Consider the following 20,000-nt stretch of genomic DNA (forward strand, 5'->3'; position numbering starts at 1 on the left):
GTAGTACGTCATCTTAATATATATTCTTGTAACCAATTACAGCAATATACAAATGGAGTAAAATATCTTACATTTTTATTTTTATATCATTTAGTATATCAACAGATGCACACTAATATCCCACTCATTCTGCCGTGTCCTAATAAAACACTTGTTCACTTGGCCACACACGCACACACACAAACACACACACACACACACACACACACACACACATAATATATATATATATATATATATATATATATATATATATATTACTTATTTCAAATATCGCTCAATTAAGATGAACCTTATCTTGTAAAAAAGGTTCCAGCCTGGTACTTCAATCGATCAGGAATGACCCTCGTCTTGCCGACAAACAACAAATGAATCAGAGACTTAAATCGAGCGATATTTGAAGAAAACGTTTTACGGCCAAAATGAAGAAAATGTAATTTGTCAATGTACGACAGCATTGATCCAGGGGTTGAATTCTCAAATACTTTTCCAGCGACATCAGAGCAACTGACAGAAGAGGAAGAAGAAGAAGAAGATGACGACTATCTGACGCCAGAGACCGTTATCTTCATTGTTCTTGTCCTCCTTTCTGTCGTCCTTTTTATATTGGCATTCTGCATCTGTATCGTGCAAAGGTAAGCTGTCCAATCGTAGGGTAAAATCAGTATTCATTTATGGCCTCATTCTTTTAAAAATTTGAACACGCACGTGGTAGCCTGGAGCAATGATTCTTAAGCAGTGGAACTCGGCTGGATATCTCCCGAAATGTGTTTTTTTACAACCACATATATAATATTAGCTCCAGAAAAAAAATCTTGACTGCACTCCGGATCGATCTCGGTTCTTTTCGTGTGAAGCGAGAGCTCTACCGTAACTTTCGTTAATTAAAATCCTGATACTAACCCCCCCCCCCCCCAAAAAAAAAAATCGCCATAAAAGAAGACGAAGATCACTGGGAAAAGGTTAATTCGATTCAATAGTCTGATGTCACGTCGCCCAGCAACAGCGGCCATATTGGTTCTAAACAAAGAAAATCCTTACTTTTTATTCTTCATGCTGGCTAGAACTTTTCATTCCCTTTTCATATGCCTTGTGATCAGAATGTGTAGAAGTCAAAACATGATCAAATTTATGGGGTTTTTTTTCCCTCTGGAAACGCTTTTATGCTCGCCGGAGAAATATTTCATACGGGCGCCAGTGTTACTAAGTTACCATGCGTCATGTGACGTTATGACTGTTGAAGAGTATCGTGAGTTGTAATCAAAAGCTCAGCCAATGAAATCATAATTTGTTTCCCTGAGCACTTCTAACAACAACTCACTTTTTACTTTCGTTTGGTGATCATAGTCTTTTCTGTGACGTAATATTTTGGTCAATATCAGGCCTTTAGTTGACGAAATCTACGGCTCTACCAACTGAGCAATCGGGACAAAAGGTAGGGCATTGAATCGTGCTAGATATAAGTATGGTACGAATATTGCTCGACATGTAACAATATGGAGCGAATTATTACTGTAATATTTACCACGACGTTGGAGTCAGACTACATCGATGTTTCAGGCCTTACGGCCATCGTCAGGACTGTGTGTTACATACTGCAACATCGTGGTAAATATTACAATAATTACACTTCCTGATGAGAGCAATGCTCGATAACACGTTGTAGAAGTCAAACAATCTTAATTATCTTTCAAATGTTTATATATATACATATATATAATATATATATATATATATATATATATATATATATATATATATATATATATATATATATATATATATATATATATATATATATATATATATTATCGCGAAATAGGTCACATACTTATTTTTCTCGCCAGGAAATATTTTCACTAAGATATTTAACTTTATTGTATTTTTTTTTTTTTTGGTCAAGGGTACATGATGCCAAGCTGAAGTCAGAGATTCAATCACTTCAGCCATTTTATAAAGGTGGTGATGGATTCGATCCGCCCTCTGGTGGTGGTGGAGGGAAGGTCCACTTCAGACAAATCTACAACTATGGTTAGTGTCTTTTTTAGTTTGTTTTTTTTTTTACATTTTTGGACTACAAATTAATGACTTTCGATCTTCTGATATTTCCACGCTTTTTATCTATCTCTACAGACCAACAACAGTTTACGTATACTTGTAGAATTGATCTTGCACGAAAAAAATTATACGAAATTTCGACGTTATAAAATGGACAGCTATTTCATTTCTGCTAATGCGTTTGCCGAAATTAGTATCCGCCAGCAAAAGTGAATGTTATAGATATTAACCCAATTTTTCATATTACGAAGTTCGATTCCTCAATAAATATTCATTATTGTGTTTTAAAATTCGCTTCAGTCATCCCCATGTTATTATTATATTAATGATAAGAAAATGAATAGGGAATGAGATTAGCGGAAGAGTAGCGTCCCTTGATTGGACGTCACCCATAGTCTGTGACGTCACAGGCGGAAAAGTTATTAGAGAGAGAACTTCATGTTGGTTGTGCGCATGCGTCTCTCGTCCTATAAGAATAGGTTCGAAAGAGAGAGAAAAATGAATCTCGTTCAGGACGATCAATCACGGTCTGCAATGATGACAATACTTAACGAGTGTGGGAGTTTTTTTTAGAAAACAATGAATACATTATGTGACAATTCGAAAAATGGGTTACCTTGTAAAAAAAACCTGTCGACTGGCACCGTTTCTAAATTGGTATTTTGATTATAATAGAAGAATGGAATAGAAGAAAGGCCTCGAGACCAAAGTAAACTTGTAGAAGATCGGTGGACAGAGAGGTAAGAGAGAGGCAGGAATGACATGGCAATAACAGGAATATGGGCCCAGAATAGAGTGCACTGGAGGAACATAGTTACAGCCCTATGTCCTAACATAGACCATGATGATTAAAGTAAAGTAATTACTACCGTTTAGTTGATCTAAATGATCATCTTTTACCTATATAAAAAAAATATAACATTGTTTTGCAAATGTGTCTTTTTTTGTTTTCGATGAAAGCGAATAACACAGCCAGAGTAGAGCTTGTTGCGCTGATTGGTTTCTGGGTCAACTCTATGATCAGGATCAAGATATCTTATCATATTATATTATGACTGTAGATGGAACAATGGTCTCTTTGTGGGATCATCGTCCTGAGCTAGAAAATCAATGTGCTCACAGGCTAGACACTGGAATTCTATGCCAAAAGAGGATGACAGAATTCGAAGTGACCAGAAACTTATACATACTGTATGTTTTTCGATATCACTATTACCATTCATTATTGGTTAATTTCACTACGTATAATTATCTCAATGCTGATTATTATAAATTCGCGATTCAAGTTAAAGTCAGACCAACATAAAGAAGAAAACACCCAGAAAGAGGAGCTGTACTCCACCAAGACAATGCTAGAGTCTGCCATACACAAAATTTGTAGAAATTAATCACGACTCAAATGTCGGATAGATATGGGTACAAACAATTAGAGCGTCTATCTTACCTGGTTTAGCCCCTGTGACCATAGATTACATGCAGGAGATTGAAAAAAGTTATGCTTGATGCAAAATATGTGACAAAAGACTGCCTTGCATGAAGACAAATTTTATTTAAGTTCGACTATGTCCTCCATTTTTCTAGGTTGTTATATATAATACATATATATATATATATATATATATATATATATATATATATACATATATATACACAAAATACCAAATACGGAACATTTCGGGCTCAAAACCCTTCTTCAGCCAAGGACAACACAAAAAGAAAAAAAGAAAAACACAAATACATAACATTAACTACAAAAACAGATCGACGATTATATATTTCGTACGTCCTCTGTCCTTAATCTGGTATTTTAGTAATGTATCTCTTTTTTTATTAGGTTTTTTTTTTGGTTGGATGAAGAAGGGTTTTGAGCCAGAAACGTTTCGTGTTTGGTATTTTGTTCTTTTGTTTTTTTGTTTTTTGAAGATGTTATATTCATTTTGTTTTTTACTTTTTACAATCCACATCTTCTAGCAGCTAGTATCACTTCAAAAGAAATAGGAAATATTATAATTTGAAGTGGTCCACTGACAAGTTGGTGTAGGTAAAATTATTTCATTTGAATCAATTGTTTTCCTTGCTCTTGCTCCTGCCTATATTATTGAGCCAAATTGGTTGAAATTAACTTTGAAGAATAAAACATAATGTTTGGTTGGCTCAGTAACTTGCAAAATCAACTGACTATTCTTCCCTGAAATCAATATGAAATGAATAATTTTGTGGATTTCATCTCCAGAATTAAACCGAAGAAAAGAACTGAATAAAAGGGAGTATGGCTTATTCACGGGACCAAAAGCAAAGAGACGATAGGTTCAATGTACAATATTATAGGAAGATATGTGTTTGGATGTTAAACCTAGGTAGGTCAGTGAAGTTTAAAAGACTTCGTTTCTGTTTTTAGAGATTTACTTACAGTGGCAAAGAGGGCATCTAAAAATCGTACAAGTTTAACGGAAACATTTGAGTCAAAGCAGCATGGTTTCTGTGGCGAGTATCTTATAACAATTTTGAGCTGGTCCTCCAGGATAGATACAAAGTCACAAAATGTCCTGGCATCAGAAAATAGCATAAACGAGTTTCGTATTGGTTCCTCTTTGTCATTGAAACAATGTGCAAAACAGCAGACTGATCCGTTTTTTAATGGCATAATAAAAAGTCATCCTGCCCATGGTTACTGCTCATCATTGCTCTGGTGATGTTGAACATGGACAGAAACTCTCTCCTTCTCATAGATGCTATATTTTCTCCAGCAATGCCTTCAACAATTTTGAATGTCCTGAGTCATGTGTTCTAGATCAATCTTTAATCAAGAAACATTGCTGACTTTTGTTACGTGAAGAAATCCAATCTATGACTTTAAAAATCTAAGAATTTTTGTTTTTCATCTCCTGTTTTTGAAAAGAGCAAGGAGACGATATGTTCAATTTACAATAATATAAGAAGATAGGTGTTTGGATGTTTTAACATAGGAGTAGGTAGGCCATTGAAGCTTAAAAGACCTTGCTACAGTCCCGATTATTAGAAATTCATTTACGATGGCAAAGAGGACATCTTAAAATCTTACAAGTCAAAAGGAATCATTTGACTCAAAGCAGCATGATTTTTGTGGCGATCTTGCTGCAATTCAATTAAAAGAATATTATTTTAGAATACCGATAACTCAAATCCAACCAGTGAGATTACTACATACGAGGTGTTTCAGAATTAAGTTTCCTTCTTCAATAACTTCCCTAATAAGCAACTTAGAACTACCAAAATTTGAGACGATAGGACGTCATATTTACGAAATCTCGATGCTAAATTTCAAGTATATTGGTTGTCGTGTTATACAGAACTGCAACGTGGCAAGTTTGTTGTACTTTTGCTCCTTGTTCAAGCGTAATCAAAGGAAAATGGCAGAGCAAAACATTGATGCAACCTTTTCATACTACAATGTTCGGTTTGTCTCAAATTTTCAACTCTTCTCGGCAAGTCTACTGTCGAAATACACAGCCTTAGTAAAGTTTCGAAGCAAAATGCTCCTTCAATTCAAACTGTTAGAAGGTGGGTCAGGGAAGTTGAAGATGGGAGATCTGACATGCAGGATGAGGAACACACACGGAGACCCCCTGTTGTCACTTGTGGCGATACTGTTGTGACAACTGAACTGGCTTATCCCACCTGGTCAAACTGTTAACACAAACTACTACAGATTCGTTCTAAAAGGCAAACTGAGACCAGCGATACGAAAAAAAAGACCCACTTTGTCTGAACGAGGCTTCATTCTGAATCATGACAATGCACCTGTTCACAAGTCAAGAGTTGTAAGCGAGCTTCTCGAGGGCAACATGGGAATTGTTGGAACGCCCACCCTATTGCCCTATCCACCTGATCTTGTCCCATGCGAATTCCATCTCTTCCCTACGGTGAAAGAAATGCTGCGAGGTCAACGACTTGAAGAGGAGGATCAGATTCAAAAGCGATGAGGAATGCAATCATGGCCTTGGACAAACAGCCACTGGTCACTATCTTTGACTGTTGGTACTTGCAACAAATGCGGAAGTGTGTGGAACTGAACAGTTCTTATGTTGAATAGGTAATTCATTAGTTTCATTTGATACCAAAATACAAGGTTATTCATTATAGTACAACGCGACAGGGTACTTAATTCTGAAACATACCTCGTACATCATTACCTACAAACAACATTGTGTTGAATAAAAAATGATTTGTTGTGTGCTGCCAGTGAAGGCAAAGTATCTGTTATAGTGTTGCTCCATTCAGAACTCTTCCGCCGTTTTAAAATAAAGGGTCGCTTATTGAAAAAAAACAGAAGAGAAAAATAAATAAATAATATTATTTAAACGTTTACTCATTCATCTTTTAATCTAGATAGTCGCCTATCTTATTTTTGCAATAAAACATTTATTTATTGACTTAAGAGTCACAAAACCCATATAGAAAAAGACACGTTTGGCTCAAGAATATAACAGCATCAATAACTCAATATAACTTAATAACCGATATGCGACCCTTTGTCCTATGACGGCAGAATTGATATTTCTATCTTATCTAGCGACGGTTTAGAATTTTTGGTCAGAGGGGATGCAATGATGCATTAGTAAACACACTGAACACACACTGTGACACAATCTCTTGGCTAAGTAATAATTCAAATGAGGTCGGTTATCACATGTATGTTGAGGTCTACAAACACAACTTTATACGTCCGTCCATCCCAAAACCACAAACAGCTTTTTAAAATGTATGGAGTCCTGTATTCTGATATAAAGATTTGGATGACAACAAACAATCTAAAATTGAATTAGAGTAAAATGATATCATACTATTTTGTAATTCAAAGCAATTAAGGCCTTACATTCTATTCGACTAGAAATTTAGGATATCGAATTCAAACAAAATACTAATAATAATATGCGTGGGACGGGGGGGGGGGGTATTTTGTCTATAATTTCTCCATGGAATGTCGTATTAACGACCTTTGGAAATATTGCCTTGAAATAAGTTCAACTTCTCTAAAGACTTTAATATCAACATACGTCTTTCCCAGAAGTGATTATTGCATTTTGTTGTTTATTAATTTTCATCCAAAATCTCGCAGTCAGAGTGTTGTATAGGGCTGCATTTGTGTGTGTGTGTGTGTGTGTGTGTGTGTGTGTGTCTGTGTGTTTATTTGTTTGTTCGTTTGAGTGCAAAACTCAGAACGTGGTAATAAAAAGTGGTAATAACACGTAAGTAAGAGGGTTGATCTAATATTTTCCTAATATTTCAGATGAGACCACTGAGATGGGAGGGGATTATAACGACGTAGCTTTACCTCCACAAACAATACCAGAAATTTTCAACGACAAGGATTTGGAAATTTTCAACTCCAAATTTACCGCATCGGTAACGGTCGATGACAATAAAGAAAATGTTGGGAAAGACGTTGAATTGGCCCCTGAAAGCAAAGAATATTTGGATGCTATGGGAATGGACGAAAAAGAAATTGTCGGAAGCGAACCCGATGAAAATGAAATTGAAACATTAGAAAATGACGCGGTAGAACCGGAACCCTTGGAACCTGTCAGTGTCAGAATTATACCCGAGACTCATATCGAAACTGACCCACCCAAATCAGACGAGGCATTACCAGTCAGGCGCTCAACAAATTCGGGGCAATTAGACCTTTTAGTCGGAGAAGAAAAGAGTGACTCGGATCTTGAATTATCAGATTCACTCGATTATGATCCTTCTCCTCCTACTCATCCTTCTCCTCCTACTCATCCTTCTCCTTCTACTCATCCTTCTTCTCGTCCTCCTCCTCCTCCAACAACCCCAATTCCCGAATCTCCCCCTTCTCCTCGTGAACAAAATCCACGTTTAAAAAAATCTACCTCAATCTTAAATGTCTTTCGAAGTACAAGTCGAAGTCATGCCGCTCCACAACAATTAAATGAAATGACGTCGAAAGATTTGGCGCTGGGATTGTACAAGAAGTTGGGCCTCAAAGGAGACGTAGACCAACTCTTACGATCGCTGCATTCTCAGCGCATACGGAGCGCTTCCTCTCATAGAAAATCAAAACGTAGCAAGGTAAAACAGGTCGGTCGGAGAGGCCATAACCTGCGATCTCTTGGCACCGCTGTCAGACAACGAGAAATGAAAAAGGACGGCCAAAGCGGTCCCCCTGAAGAGTAAGTTTTTTCATATATATATTTTTTTTATTTGTTTTGTTACCGAATTTGAATTCAATGTCAACTTCATGCGAAAAGCATTGCATGCCTATTACGGCCAGTCTTGCGAATAGTTATCCAAGAAGCATAAGTCTTCATAACATTTATTTATATTTTCTAGCTTACAATGGTGTGCGTGTGATAACCCGGTTTACTATGTGTTCTATGTCTGTTATATTTGATGGGGCTTGAATCAGACTTGCGACAGATGAGATACAGCTAGACAGGGGGTAGAGACAGAATTAGATAAAGAGCTCTTGCTTGTGTTCCATCCTCCAGTGAGGGTATTGAGATGAATTCCACGCCCATATGGACAATTGACATGAAATAGAGTTAAATGTATTCTGATAATGGATTGTGTAAATTATTTACATGTATTTACAGAGATAAATTATGTTCCTTATTGAATATTTAAGAGGCACTGGATATAATGTCAGTAAGAATGACCGAGAAAAATACACCTGAATGTCAAGATGAAAACACAAATAGATTGCAGAAAATTGATAATAAAAAAAAGCTTGTTGGGTCAATCACAAATGTAATATAATTGAAATATGCGAGCTTGATAATACAGCAACCTATGAAGACATCACGGTCACCTCACCTCATTCTCCTGACAGTAAGGGTTTTAGAGGTGACATTAATGCAGCTTCACCAGCCAATCTTCGCCAACCACTCCGATCCTCCGTTTTACTTACCAGGCTGTCTAAACTTGTGCAGTCCTTGATGTTGTCTATCCATCATTTTGGTTGTCTCCCTCTTTTCCTGTCTCCTTGTAAGGTTTCTTGCAGAACTGTTTTCTGGAGGCTAGTATGAGGGTCACATATCCAAACCATGACAATTTCCTTCTTTTGACCATAGCAAGCAAGGGTTCTTGAGGATCTGCCAAGTCTTCAATTTGAGCATGGTCTTACAGCCTTTATGAAATTCCAAGAAGTTTGCGAATGCATTTATTTTCGAATGACTGGATTATTTTAGCGGTTTCTATCGTCAAGGTCCAGTTCTCGCATTCATATAGCAGGAAAGACAGCACCGGGACTTGTAAAATATTAATTTGGTTGGAAAATTGATGCATTTGTTCCTCCAGATCTTACCCAGCTTTTTTAAGGCAGAGGCGGCAAGTGAAATTCTGCTTTTGACTTCCTGAGATGACCGACCATCAGATGTTAATGTGAGACATAGGTATTTGAAGGAGCTTACATTGCCCATCATTATGTGCGTCGTCTTGTCCTTTGTACTATTAATGATTGTCTTTCACTTTTCTTTACTGATCTCCATCCTGAATACTTCTTCTGCCGTCCTCAACCCGTTTGTGAGCTAGCTCTAACAGTTCAGCTAGCAGGTCGATGTCATCTACGAAGAAGTTCGTGATTATTCTTCCTTCTATAGAGATGGTAGACTGCACAAAATAATCTATTTAGTCCCAACCACGCCCATGGAGTCGGAGACTACAAATCGCTCATAAGACCCGATTTTGTATTGACTTGCTTCACTCAGGCTTTTTACTTAGCTAGTAACGGAGTAAATTTAGACACTCTACATATCAACGGGTCATTATCTTGTTTCCCTCTGAAGAACAAGTTTCACCCATTCCTGTCTGTCCTCCGCTTTCTACAAGCTTATATGATGCGGACGTCCCATGTACCGTTGCTGATATCTTTGGATGTCAGTCTGTGCAAGTGAGAGCATACGCAATCAATCTGCCAGATTTTTTTTATTTGAAAAATAATGAATGTGCCCGATATTTCTCAAAAAACTACTCCAAGTGTTTGGATCTTGTTTGTTTGTTTACTTTATTATTGTTGTTTTGGTGGTTATCTTTCGTGTTTTGGACTTCTTTTTTGGGTTTTTTTTTATTTTTAAAAGGTATTTCATGCTCTTGATGGTCAGGGAATGAAATTAGAATGTTACGGTTTTGCGGGCAAGTCAAATCAGTCTAAAATAGTTATATCGTTACAGCGTAAGGCAATATGGTAGTTATTTGACAGTATGATAAATCTGAAGCTGTTTTTGTTGTTTTTAATTTTTAAAAATCTTTATGGTGATTATTTTATTATACTTTTTTTCAAAATTTTCATTTCAGACAAGTTGGAAGCAATTCGAAATTAAAACGGCATCCGGGAAGAAGAAAAATCCGTTTTTTAATGAACCCAAGACAAGGAATATGTCGACTGTCTGGACGAAAGTACACATTTTTGCCTATTACTACCTACAGTAAACACAAAATTAAAGGCCACGAGACTGTGATGATAGATTGTCAGGTCTCGACAACGTCATCGTGGTTATCTACTTTATTGTCGGAAACAGACAAAACTTTGGATGATATTGATTTAGAAATTGATAAAAGTTTTCAGACTTTACTCAATGACAGATTGTCAAGCGGAAAGCATGACTTATCAACCCTGCAGGATCATGCTGGGGACAGACGAGAAGGTGAATTGGTTAAAGAGCAGCGAGAGAGTAAAAGAAAAATTGGAAACTTTGGAAGGGTAGAGGCGGAAATGAAGAATGTAGATAGCGGACGGTCAAATACATTTAAAAGAAATAAAGACGCTGTGGATAAAACGTATAGCCGTCATGCTTGCAAAACGCAGAACATTCGTAATAGTAGACAGGCCAAAGTTTTGAGTCTGGACACTGAAGATGAATACGATAAGAAAAAGAAAGCTGTTATAAAAGTGATGGAAGAAAATTTCAAACAAAACGACAAATCCACAATATCTTCTTACGATCAAAAGGGTTTAAGGGAAGTTTTGTACAAAATAGAAAATTCAAGGGGTCGCTTCTCCCATTCAAATTCTGATAAAGATGACTTCTGTAATTCTACATGGAGCGGAATAAAAACATTTTCTGTGAGTGAAACGATGATGCCAAAATCAGAAGACATTTTATCAAAGGAAGACCAAAGTGCAGAGGGGCGGGACCCGAGCCCTTTTGCTGAAATATGGAAGGGAGAATTGGGAAGGATGTTGAAAGCAAAAAAGGAATGTCCAATGTATGGTAGTTCACCTGATAAAAGCGAAATCGAGCTTTGTTGCCAAGAAATTTTAATAGAAGACGCAAAGAATCGGCAAGATTTGACATCGTCATCAGCTCTCCATAGCGATTCTTTTGTTATTCAAATTCCCCTTGGCAACCAATTGCCAGTCACACCTAAAGACACTTCTCAAGTTAATGAATCGAGTAGCAAAGGCTCTGTAAGTGATGAAAGCAACACCTTTAGACTTTTATTAGCAGAGCAAATAAATGCGTTTATGGAGTCTTCTCACAAAAAGTTGGCAAAATGTGAGAATCCTTCCTGGAAACTTGTGGAAAACGTAAAAGATGAAAACAAATCACCTCGTTCGTCACGGAAAGTATCGGTGCAATATGACAGAGCACTCGAAACACATTGTCCAAAACAATCGCCCAGAGAAGTAAAAATATCAAAGTCCTTCCTTGAGTCGGCCTGCAATGCGATGAGACATGAATTGTGTGGAACTATGTCTTTGTCAGCAGCAGGCTATAAAATGGAAGAAACGGGTTATATTCAACGTGTAAAGAAATTGACAAATGTTACCGATTATTTCTTGTCTTCTCCTAAACCCGAATTAAACAATGAAATAAAGAAAGCTTCAGGTTCCAGAGCAGGGAAGTATCAAAGTCCTTACTCGAAAACAAATTCATTTCCTCTAAATCAGAGTTCTTTGACACCACTGTCAGAGAAATGTATTGTAAATGACTACAATGTGGCACCAATGCACACAATTTTTAGCTCAGAGGATGATAGCCTTGAAAACATGCATTCTTGTTCCTCTGATCAGGCGAGTTCTTTCAAAGATGTTGATCCTGCCCCTTCATTCAATGACTCTTTTTATAGTATTCAAAATTTTGAAACTTATGAGTCTTGCGTAGCTCCTGACAGTTCCAATAAAAACATGAGAAAAGACCCGTCTTCGAATCCGAAAATTTCCGATAAGGAGAGACACGGGATAAACTTGTCATTAGAAGTCAAATCTAATGTTAAGAAAAACAAGAATTTGTCTCCAGAAACTCAGTTAAGATATGAAAGTTTAGTTGGTTTCCTCGATGGCCTAACGCTGTCAACAATATCCACCTCATCTCCTTGTTCAATGTCAGCAGCTTCCCTTTCGACCTCGGTGAAGCCTGAGGAAGAACGTGTGGACACTGCAGATCCAACTTCGACTAAAATGTTCAGTTTCAGCGAGATTGAAAGCAGTCAAAGCATGGGGAGCTCTGACTGGGACACTTTCCCAGACCCTAAAGTTGACAATGACTTCCTCACACCTATCCCTCCAGTTTCAGACACAAGAGACGCATCAAACTTAAAAACTGCAACTACAGCTGCCAAACTAGCTGCATCAGCCAAAACTAAGAGTGCAGCTCAACAGAACAGAAGTACTTCAATTGCTTTTGTACCGGTGCAAGAGTCGACAGTACTTGAAGAACCAGAATGGATGCAAGACGATATAACCTGGAAACCTTTAACTTTCGACAGTACTTCCAAATGCTATTATTCAACAGCCGATTCTCCGGCTAAAGATGGAATTTCCGATAAATCGAGTGAAAATTCAGACACCAAAGATTACGATGGTTTTAATAGTTTCAATTGATTTCTATAAAGGCAGAAGCGTACGGTGTTAAATTAAGTCCAATTATGCATATAATATATATACTAGCTTACTTGGTTATACCTTGGCTTTTAGAGTTGAAAAAAAACTTTCATATTCTTTTAGAATTTAGAAGAGTTGTGGTTGATACTTCGTTAAGTCTTTTAGATAAAATTTTACAAAAGCTTTTTTTAGATACAATATCACCGATTGTTTTCAAGTTTTATACTTCACTTAGTTTATAATGTAAACAATAAAGTTGTCTTTAAAAACTGGTAAAGTGAGAGACCTTTATACTATTTGGTTTTGATTAATAGGCAATGCTTTGATATTATAGTCTGATCAAGTGGTTTGGACCCATCCTCGTGGTCAGCTTTAGAAAAGAGATTTTTCCTCTCTTATCAAAGACGAAACCACAGTTATGGACAGCATTATTGTCTTTGTCCAAAAAAAGATATTGCTCATATCTTAAAAGGCCACATGAGGGGTAGTCTATCGAAACATATTTGCCACCAGATCTAATAGACCCAGCAACTTAATCATTACACTCGGAATCGATACCGCTTTCCTTGTATGTAAATCCATCGTTCTACCAACTGAGATATCGGGACAACCACACTATTTAAAAAGTGATAGCAATAATGGAAACCAGAAGGATAACGTTACACCACCCCCCCCCCCCCCCCTCCTGATTAAGGGAATTTCTCGATGGAAACAGATTTCTTCAAATTGATTTGATGGATTTCATGGCACTTGCGACACATTCAGCTCATTTCATTGCCACTAAAATCGAAGATAATTGAATAGTCCAAAAAGGAAAAACTGCAAGTGCCTGCTTCACTCGTTTCTCAATTAATCTGATATATCGGAGCTTACTCAATTTCTCAATTGTCGCTGTCTTATAAACTTTCGTGGTATTCGTGTGCTGACCTCATGACATCGGGAGGATGACTCAAGATATTGGTTTGTATTTTGGGGGATATTTTGGGAGTTTTTTGTTGTTGTTGTTTTTAAGGATTTTACGGCGCTTGCGACAAATTTAGGTTGTTTCAGCGCGAATGAAAGGGGGAAATTGGGATAGTAAAATAAATTATAGATTTACAATTAAAAGCCTACAAGAAAAGTGAGGCAAATGGAAATGGCACAAATTGGGAACAGGTGTAGAATCCAAGAGCATACTAACAATGTGCATAATTTGAGATCACCTAAAAGTCTCATCCTAACACAAGCACAGGTCCCCACTAAGAGGAATCTACTCAAATGTGTTCAAATCATATGTTCAATTTTTTTTTAATCCAGTACAGAACAGAAATGATTTACAAGGGATAAAATATCTCCCAAAACTATAACTATAATTTTGACTGTTTTCTTCCCAGCCAAGGACTCCGGCCAGGGTCAGGACAAAACCAGGTAATCTCATTCCAAGACAAAGACAGAAATAATTGGAAAACAGATGTAGGGGAATAGAAGACAGTGCGACCTCCCCACTATGGGAGTCAGAAACCCCACCCAGGGACTCAAGGTAGATACATTTGAAACCACTATTTGTTTTTCTTTAGAGTGGTGGATGGAGTCGATTGCAGCGCGTACCTCTCGCGGCCATGCGGATGTGCTGTAACAGCAGATCGTGGGTTCAACTCCCGATCGCGGCCAAAGTATTTATTCTCTATTCTCCTTTGGTACTTCTCTACTCACTTCATTTCATGTTAAGAAAAAATATGAAAGGGAATGATACGAAAAAGTAAGAGAACAATCTATTACTGAGTCCACATAAAAGTCCCACCCAGACACAAGCACAAGAACCCTCAAATAGAGTTTTACGGATTTTACGGCGCTGTGACACATTTAGGTAATATCGGCGCCAGTAAAAAAGGTAGAAAATGGGATGTCCCAAAAAATTCTAGAATTTTAGAGTTTTTGAGGTTTAACAGCACTTGCAACGCACATGAGTCGATTTAAGCGCAAAGAAAAGTAAGGCGACATGTTAAGATAAAAGGTGGAACAGAAATAGATGACAGAAGGCGTAAAAAAAACAACAAAATAACGGCCTTTTTTTCAATGAAGCATTTTAATCGTGCTTGAAATTAATGGAATTAAAAATGAAAGCTAAGATTATGTTTTGTTTGTTTGTTGCTTTAGGTCTCTTCCAACACAATTGAGGTTATATGAGAGACCGCTGAAACAAAAAAACAAGCAATCTAACAAAAATAGTACAAATGTAAATCAAAATCATAACCTAAAGATATCATAAGCTAAATTATAAATAACCAAGGACAAACAGGCAGAAGATTTACAGAAAAAAAATATCCCCTGTCAAAAATACAATCACAAACCAAAGAAGCAGGATAGGCTAGTAAAGAGAAGAAGAAACGACATCACTATCAGATCGTACACCCATGCGAACATCATAGGTATATGATTCAAGGGTGATGCTCCCATCCAACCACCCGCAAAGCTAAGATTAGATAGTTAAACAAATTCTTAATTAACAATTCATGTAAATGACAGTACGACCTCTATTACTATGAAAATTCTAGATATGTAGCTAGTATTTTTATGGGGTTTTTTTTTTTTGGGTCTTACGGCACTTGCGACACTTTTAGGTACGTAATTCAGCGCCAATAAAAAAGAAGAATGGGTAAAGTTGCAGATCTGACGTTAAAAGCATCAAAGAAAAAGTAACACACAGGGGATTGGTTTATGTTTTGTTTTTGTTTTTAAGGGTTTTACAGCACTTGCAACACATAAAGGTCATATCAGCGCCAGTAAAAAAGGAAGAACATGGGATAGCAAAAAGTTCTAGAATTACAATTTAAGTACCCAAGAAAATGTAAGACAAAGGGGAAGTAGCTCAAATAGAGAACATATATAGATTCCAAGAGCACACTATCAATGTACTTAGATTGATATCACCTAAATGTCTCATCCAGACACAAGCACAGGTCCCCGCTAAGAGGAACACACTCAAATGTTTACAAATTATATGTAAAACAAAAATAATACAATGCATAACAGAGAGATGATTTACACGGAAAATAATATCATCTCCCAAAACTATAACTATGCATTCGACTGTTTACCTCCCAGCCAAGAACCAGGTTCAGGACAAAACCAAGTAATCCCATTCCAAGACAAAGACAGAAAGCACGTTGAAAAACAGATACAGGGGGATAGAAGACTAAACAAGTACCTCCCTTCCCACTATAGGAGATCGGGGACCCCAAGCATGGGGATTGGTTTAAATAGTATCAGAAGATGTCACGAGTATTCCGTCAATGTGCCTATTTTGACATTACCTAAAAGTCCCATCCGGGCACAAGCAAAGAATCCCGCTATAAGGATGCACTCAAATGTTTACAAGTATAATACATGCGTCTTTAAAGCCAATTGAAACAATGAAAAATCAAGCCCAAATTTGCGTTCGGTTATCAGACCTGTAAATATGTGCAAGTTGCATGGCAGCATGAACACGCCTTTTTTTGGGTCAAAATGGCTAATAAAATCCTAAAAAATACACGTATATAAAGAAAGTTCTACGTATGAACTAAAGAGGCGACAATTGAAGATACCAGTCGGATGTTTTTGTTTGTTTTTAAGGGTTTTACGTCGCTTGAAATATATTAAGGTCATATCAACGCCAGTAAAAAGGATGAAAATGGGATAGTAAAAAGTTCTAGAATTACAATTAAAGCACAAAAGAAAAGGTAAGATAAAGGGGAATTGGTTCAAATAGGCAACAGATGTAGATTCCAAGAACACACCGCCAAAGTACTTAGTTTGAGATCACCTAAATGTCTCATCCAGACACAAGCACAGGTTCCAACTAAGAGGAATACACTCAAATGTTTACCAATCATATAATATATGTAAACTAAACATAATACAATGCATAACAGAGAGATGATTTACAAGGAAAAAAATATCATCTCCCAAAACTATAACTATACATTCGACTGTCTCCCTCCCAGCCAAGAACTCCGGCAAGGATCAGGACAAAACTACGTAATCTCATTCCAAAACAATGACAGGAAACAATTGGAAAATGTGTATGGGGGATAGAATACACAGCATGTACCTCCCTGTCCACTATGGGAGATCAGGATCCCCACCCAGCAGTCGGATGTGTCCGTACTTAAAATATCTGAAAAATATTTTTAATCGATTCTTTTCAGTTAATCACAAAATTGAACTTTTAAAATGTCCAAATTTAAGAGAAAAGATGCTTTATGAAAACTATGAAAATAGGACTGAGAATTATAATATGACCATTTCAGTTTTCTGAAATAGCCTCTCGCCAACTACTATATGGTATTATAACCAAATAAAATCATAAATAAAACAATCTGACAACTCTAAACTGAGCAAAAAATTTTTTTTTAAATCAAGCATTTGTATGCCATTATACATAATGTAATTTTGTACGAAAAACAATTCAAAACTTTAAAAGAATACCTTCCACAGTTAGCACAGTTTATGGTACTTTATAGAAATCAAAAGACTCATGATTTATCTTTTTATTCGATTTTAAACGAACAGTAACAATTGCTCGATATCTTGATCGTTTTGATCAGACGTGGGTATAAGTACAATAGTTTTCATCAAATGAGTAAACATTGGAGTAAAAAACAATCCCGACTTCAAGCAAAGTCGAACCAGCTTCATTTGCGTGAAAGTCGATTGCTTTTCAAAATGAATTTCTAGGCGCTTTGAATAAACTGACGATATACCTTACAATCAAAGTAGTTTTCGAAATTTGACCTCAGCTTGGTCGAGTTGTTTGTCTTTTTCGTCATCAACTTCTCTGTGAGGGTCAAAGTTAAAAATGACAACCTGATTCTCTCTTGAAGTGACAGCCAGTTCCAGTTTATGTGGGTGAACAGCTACATTGTAGCAATTTGCATGGCGAACTTTGGACTTGAAGCCAAATGTGTATTGTCCGTCTGGGCATGCTTTAAAAACGGAGATGTTAAATGTGTTGTGATTATCAGTGACGACGATTTGGTTGGAATGTGTCAACGAAACTCCAATTGGATAGTAGGTAACACTTTCGTTTCCAATGGTGTGTTTATGTTCTGCGTTGTAATCAAAAACGTGCACACAATGTCCGCGGTTATCACTTATGTAGATCAATCCAGCTTTAGCTACAATGTCATTGGGAAATTCTAAATGGACGCTTAAGAAAAATCGTTGTAGAAGGTGGCCTTCTTGGGAAAATAGCATGAGCTTCATTGTACGTCCCTCAACAGTAACGATAACTCCGTGTTCATCGACTGCGACTCCACGGGGATGTTGTAGAATATCGCTCCCAAAACATGTAATGAATTGTCCGAGAACCGTGAATATTTGAATATCTCGACTTGGAGGTCTTTCGATAACGACGAGGTTTTCAGTCTGAGGGCATTGGGCGATACGATATGGAAAGTATAAGCATGACTGAGTTCTGGAGAAATGCTTGTCACTTCGAGATGACTCTGCTTCTTTCCTATCCCGCAATGGAGGCAGGTTGGGTGGTTGTCCGATTGTTCTGACATATGTGAAATTGTTGTCATATACCATGATACGATGATTTGCAGTATCGCAAACAGCAAGAGACTCGTCCAAAAGGTAAAGAACACCGCTTGGCTCGACAAACTCATACTCCCCACGGCCATATTTGCCAAACTGGTGGGTGAAGTTGATTGCTGTCCTGTTATAATTGAATATTTCAGACTGTGGGTCTGTGTTTTCAGGACTTGAACAACTAGAACTTGATATGGGGAGAAGATCAAGAGACCCCTGTGGGGATAAATGACGAGACGAGCTTTCCATCCCTGCAAGAATGTCTTTCTCAATACGACGTCCCATTTCGCTACTTTCATTAGGCAAAGCTTCACTAAGATTTTCAGTGATTTGAATTCCATTGTATTGGTTTTGTAGGTATTCGTTTATCCCTGCGTAATCGGCTTTGAATGAGACATTGGTGTCGAAGATACCCTCGTGTTTTTGTACCTCTGTATGTTTTTCATTCATGCTGAGAATTCTCTTTTGAATCGACGGTGCCAGCGACATGAAATCTTGATGATTAGCTGACAATCGATATCGACGGAAAAAGCCCATCAAAGGCAAATATTCAGACATATATTGAGTCATGCAGTTTTCAGCTACTGTGATGTCCTTTTCAAAGTCTTCGTGCGCTTTATCAATGACATGACGAGCTTTTGTTCGGCACTTTTCAGCTTCGGCCAAGAGTGAATTGCTGTATTTATGTATGTCCTGTTTACAAAGCCGGATGCTCGTTTCGATATGCTGCTTTAGGATAGTAAGAGGTTGGATTCTTTTCTGTACTTCATTTTGTACATCATCCATGCTATTGTTCATTAATTCAATCTTATTCATTGCAGATTGGTATAGTTTATTGACGTCTCCAATAACGTGTGACCCATGGCTCTCTCCTAAAGAAATACACTGGCTACATACTAATCTTTTACAATCCTGACAATATTGATCCAGTTTTTTAGCAGGGTGTTCTGAACAAACTTCAACATATTTGCCCATTTCCTCCATTACTTTTGTCACATGGTTTAATCTATGATTAGACATTGTTTGGTTTGTTTCATGAATTTTTCGACAATCAAAGCAGATATATTTCATACATTCTTGACAATACGTTGACGCACGTTTGCCTTCAGAACAAGACATGCAAGAAAATGGATTTGGTTGATTTGTTTGCAGCAGTTTATTGCACATTGTGAAATCAAGATCTAGGTCTTGAAGGGTTTTATCGTATAGCTCAGTTACTGTAGAGCAGATCGGACACTTGATTTGACTCATAGTTTTATCAAAATGTTTGACTATGCAGGAAAAACAAAATGAATGCAAACAAGATACAATATGTGGCCATATGAGGATGCCTTTGCAAGATAGACAGTTCAAATTTACATATTTGAGTTGTTGATCATTATGTCTCCATGGCTTTGTGGTGTCTTGCCTTTTTCTAACGATCCTCATACGAAATGAGTTGAAGGAATTCTCAGAGGCATGTGATGCGAGATCTTCCTTTGTAGCATCAAATCTTTTTTGTGAAATTTGGGTGACATTCTCCGCAATCTTAATTTGACCTGAAAAATCCCTTTGTTTTGAG

At 37.1% G+C, this 20,000-nt stretch overlaps 3 protein-coding genes across 3 annotated transcripts in view; 2 read left to right on the plus strand and 1 right to left on the minus strand.

Moving 5' to 3' along the window:
* The window catches only part of LOC144970304 (uncharacterized), a 40,517-nt gene extending 27,499 nt beyond the window's left edge, over positions 1–13,018 (plus strand). Inside the window, exons 8-11 of the mRNA XM_078909795.1 lie at positions 494–635; positions 1,904–2,031; positions 7,328–8,231; positions 10,354–13,018. Of these exons, the coding sequence (XP_078765921.1) occupies positions 494–635; positions 1,904–2,031; positions 7,328–8,231; positions 10,354–12,883 (3,704 nt within the window). The 3' untranslated portion in view covers positions 12,884–13,018. The remainder of the gene's footprint in view (positions 1–493; positions 636–1,903; positions 2,032–7,327; positions 8,232–10,353) is intronic.
* Positions 13,019–13,813: 795 nt separating this feature from the next.
* The window catches only part of LOC144970305 (beta-alanine-activating enzyme-like), a 43,022-nt gene continuing 36,835 nt past the window's right edge, over positions 13,814–20,000 (plus strand). The window contains exon 1 of the mRNA XM_078909797.1: positions 13,814–13,843. The gene's annotated coding sequence lies outside the window, so the exon portion shown is untranslated. The remainder of the gene's footprint in view (positions 13,844–20,000) is intronic.
* The window catches only part of LOC144971726 (B-box type zinc finger protein ncl-1-like), a 2,874-nt gene continuing 488 nt past the window's right edge, over positions 17,615–20,000 (minus strand). Inside the window, exon 1 of the mRNA XM_078912798.1 lies at positions 17,615–20,000. This exon is cut by the window's right edge and continues 488 nt beyond it. Coding sequence (XP_078768924.1) covers positions 17,615–20,000 — 2,386 coding nt within the window.

The sequence above is a fragment of the Berghia stephanieae genome, chromosome 4 (genome assembly GCF_034508935.2).
Source record: "Berghia stephanieae isolate SIO BIC M18660-M18661 chromosome 4, UCSD_Bste_1.3, whole genome shotgun sequence".
Classification (NCBI taxonomy): domain Eukaryota; kingdom Metazoa; phylum Mollusca; class Gastropoda; order Nudibranchia; family Aeolidiidae; genus Berghia; species Berghia stephanieae.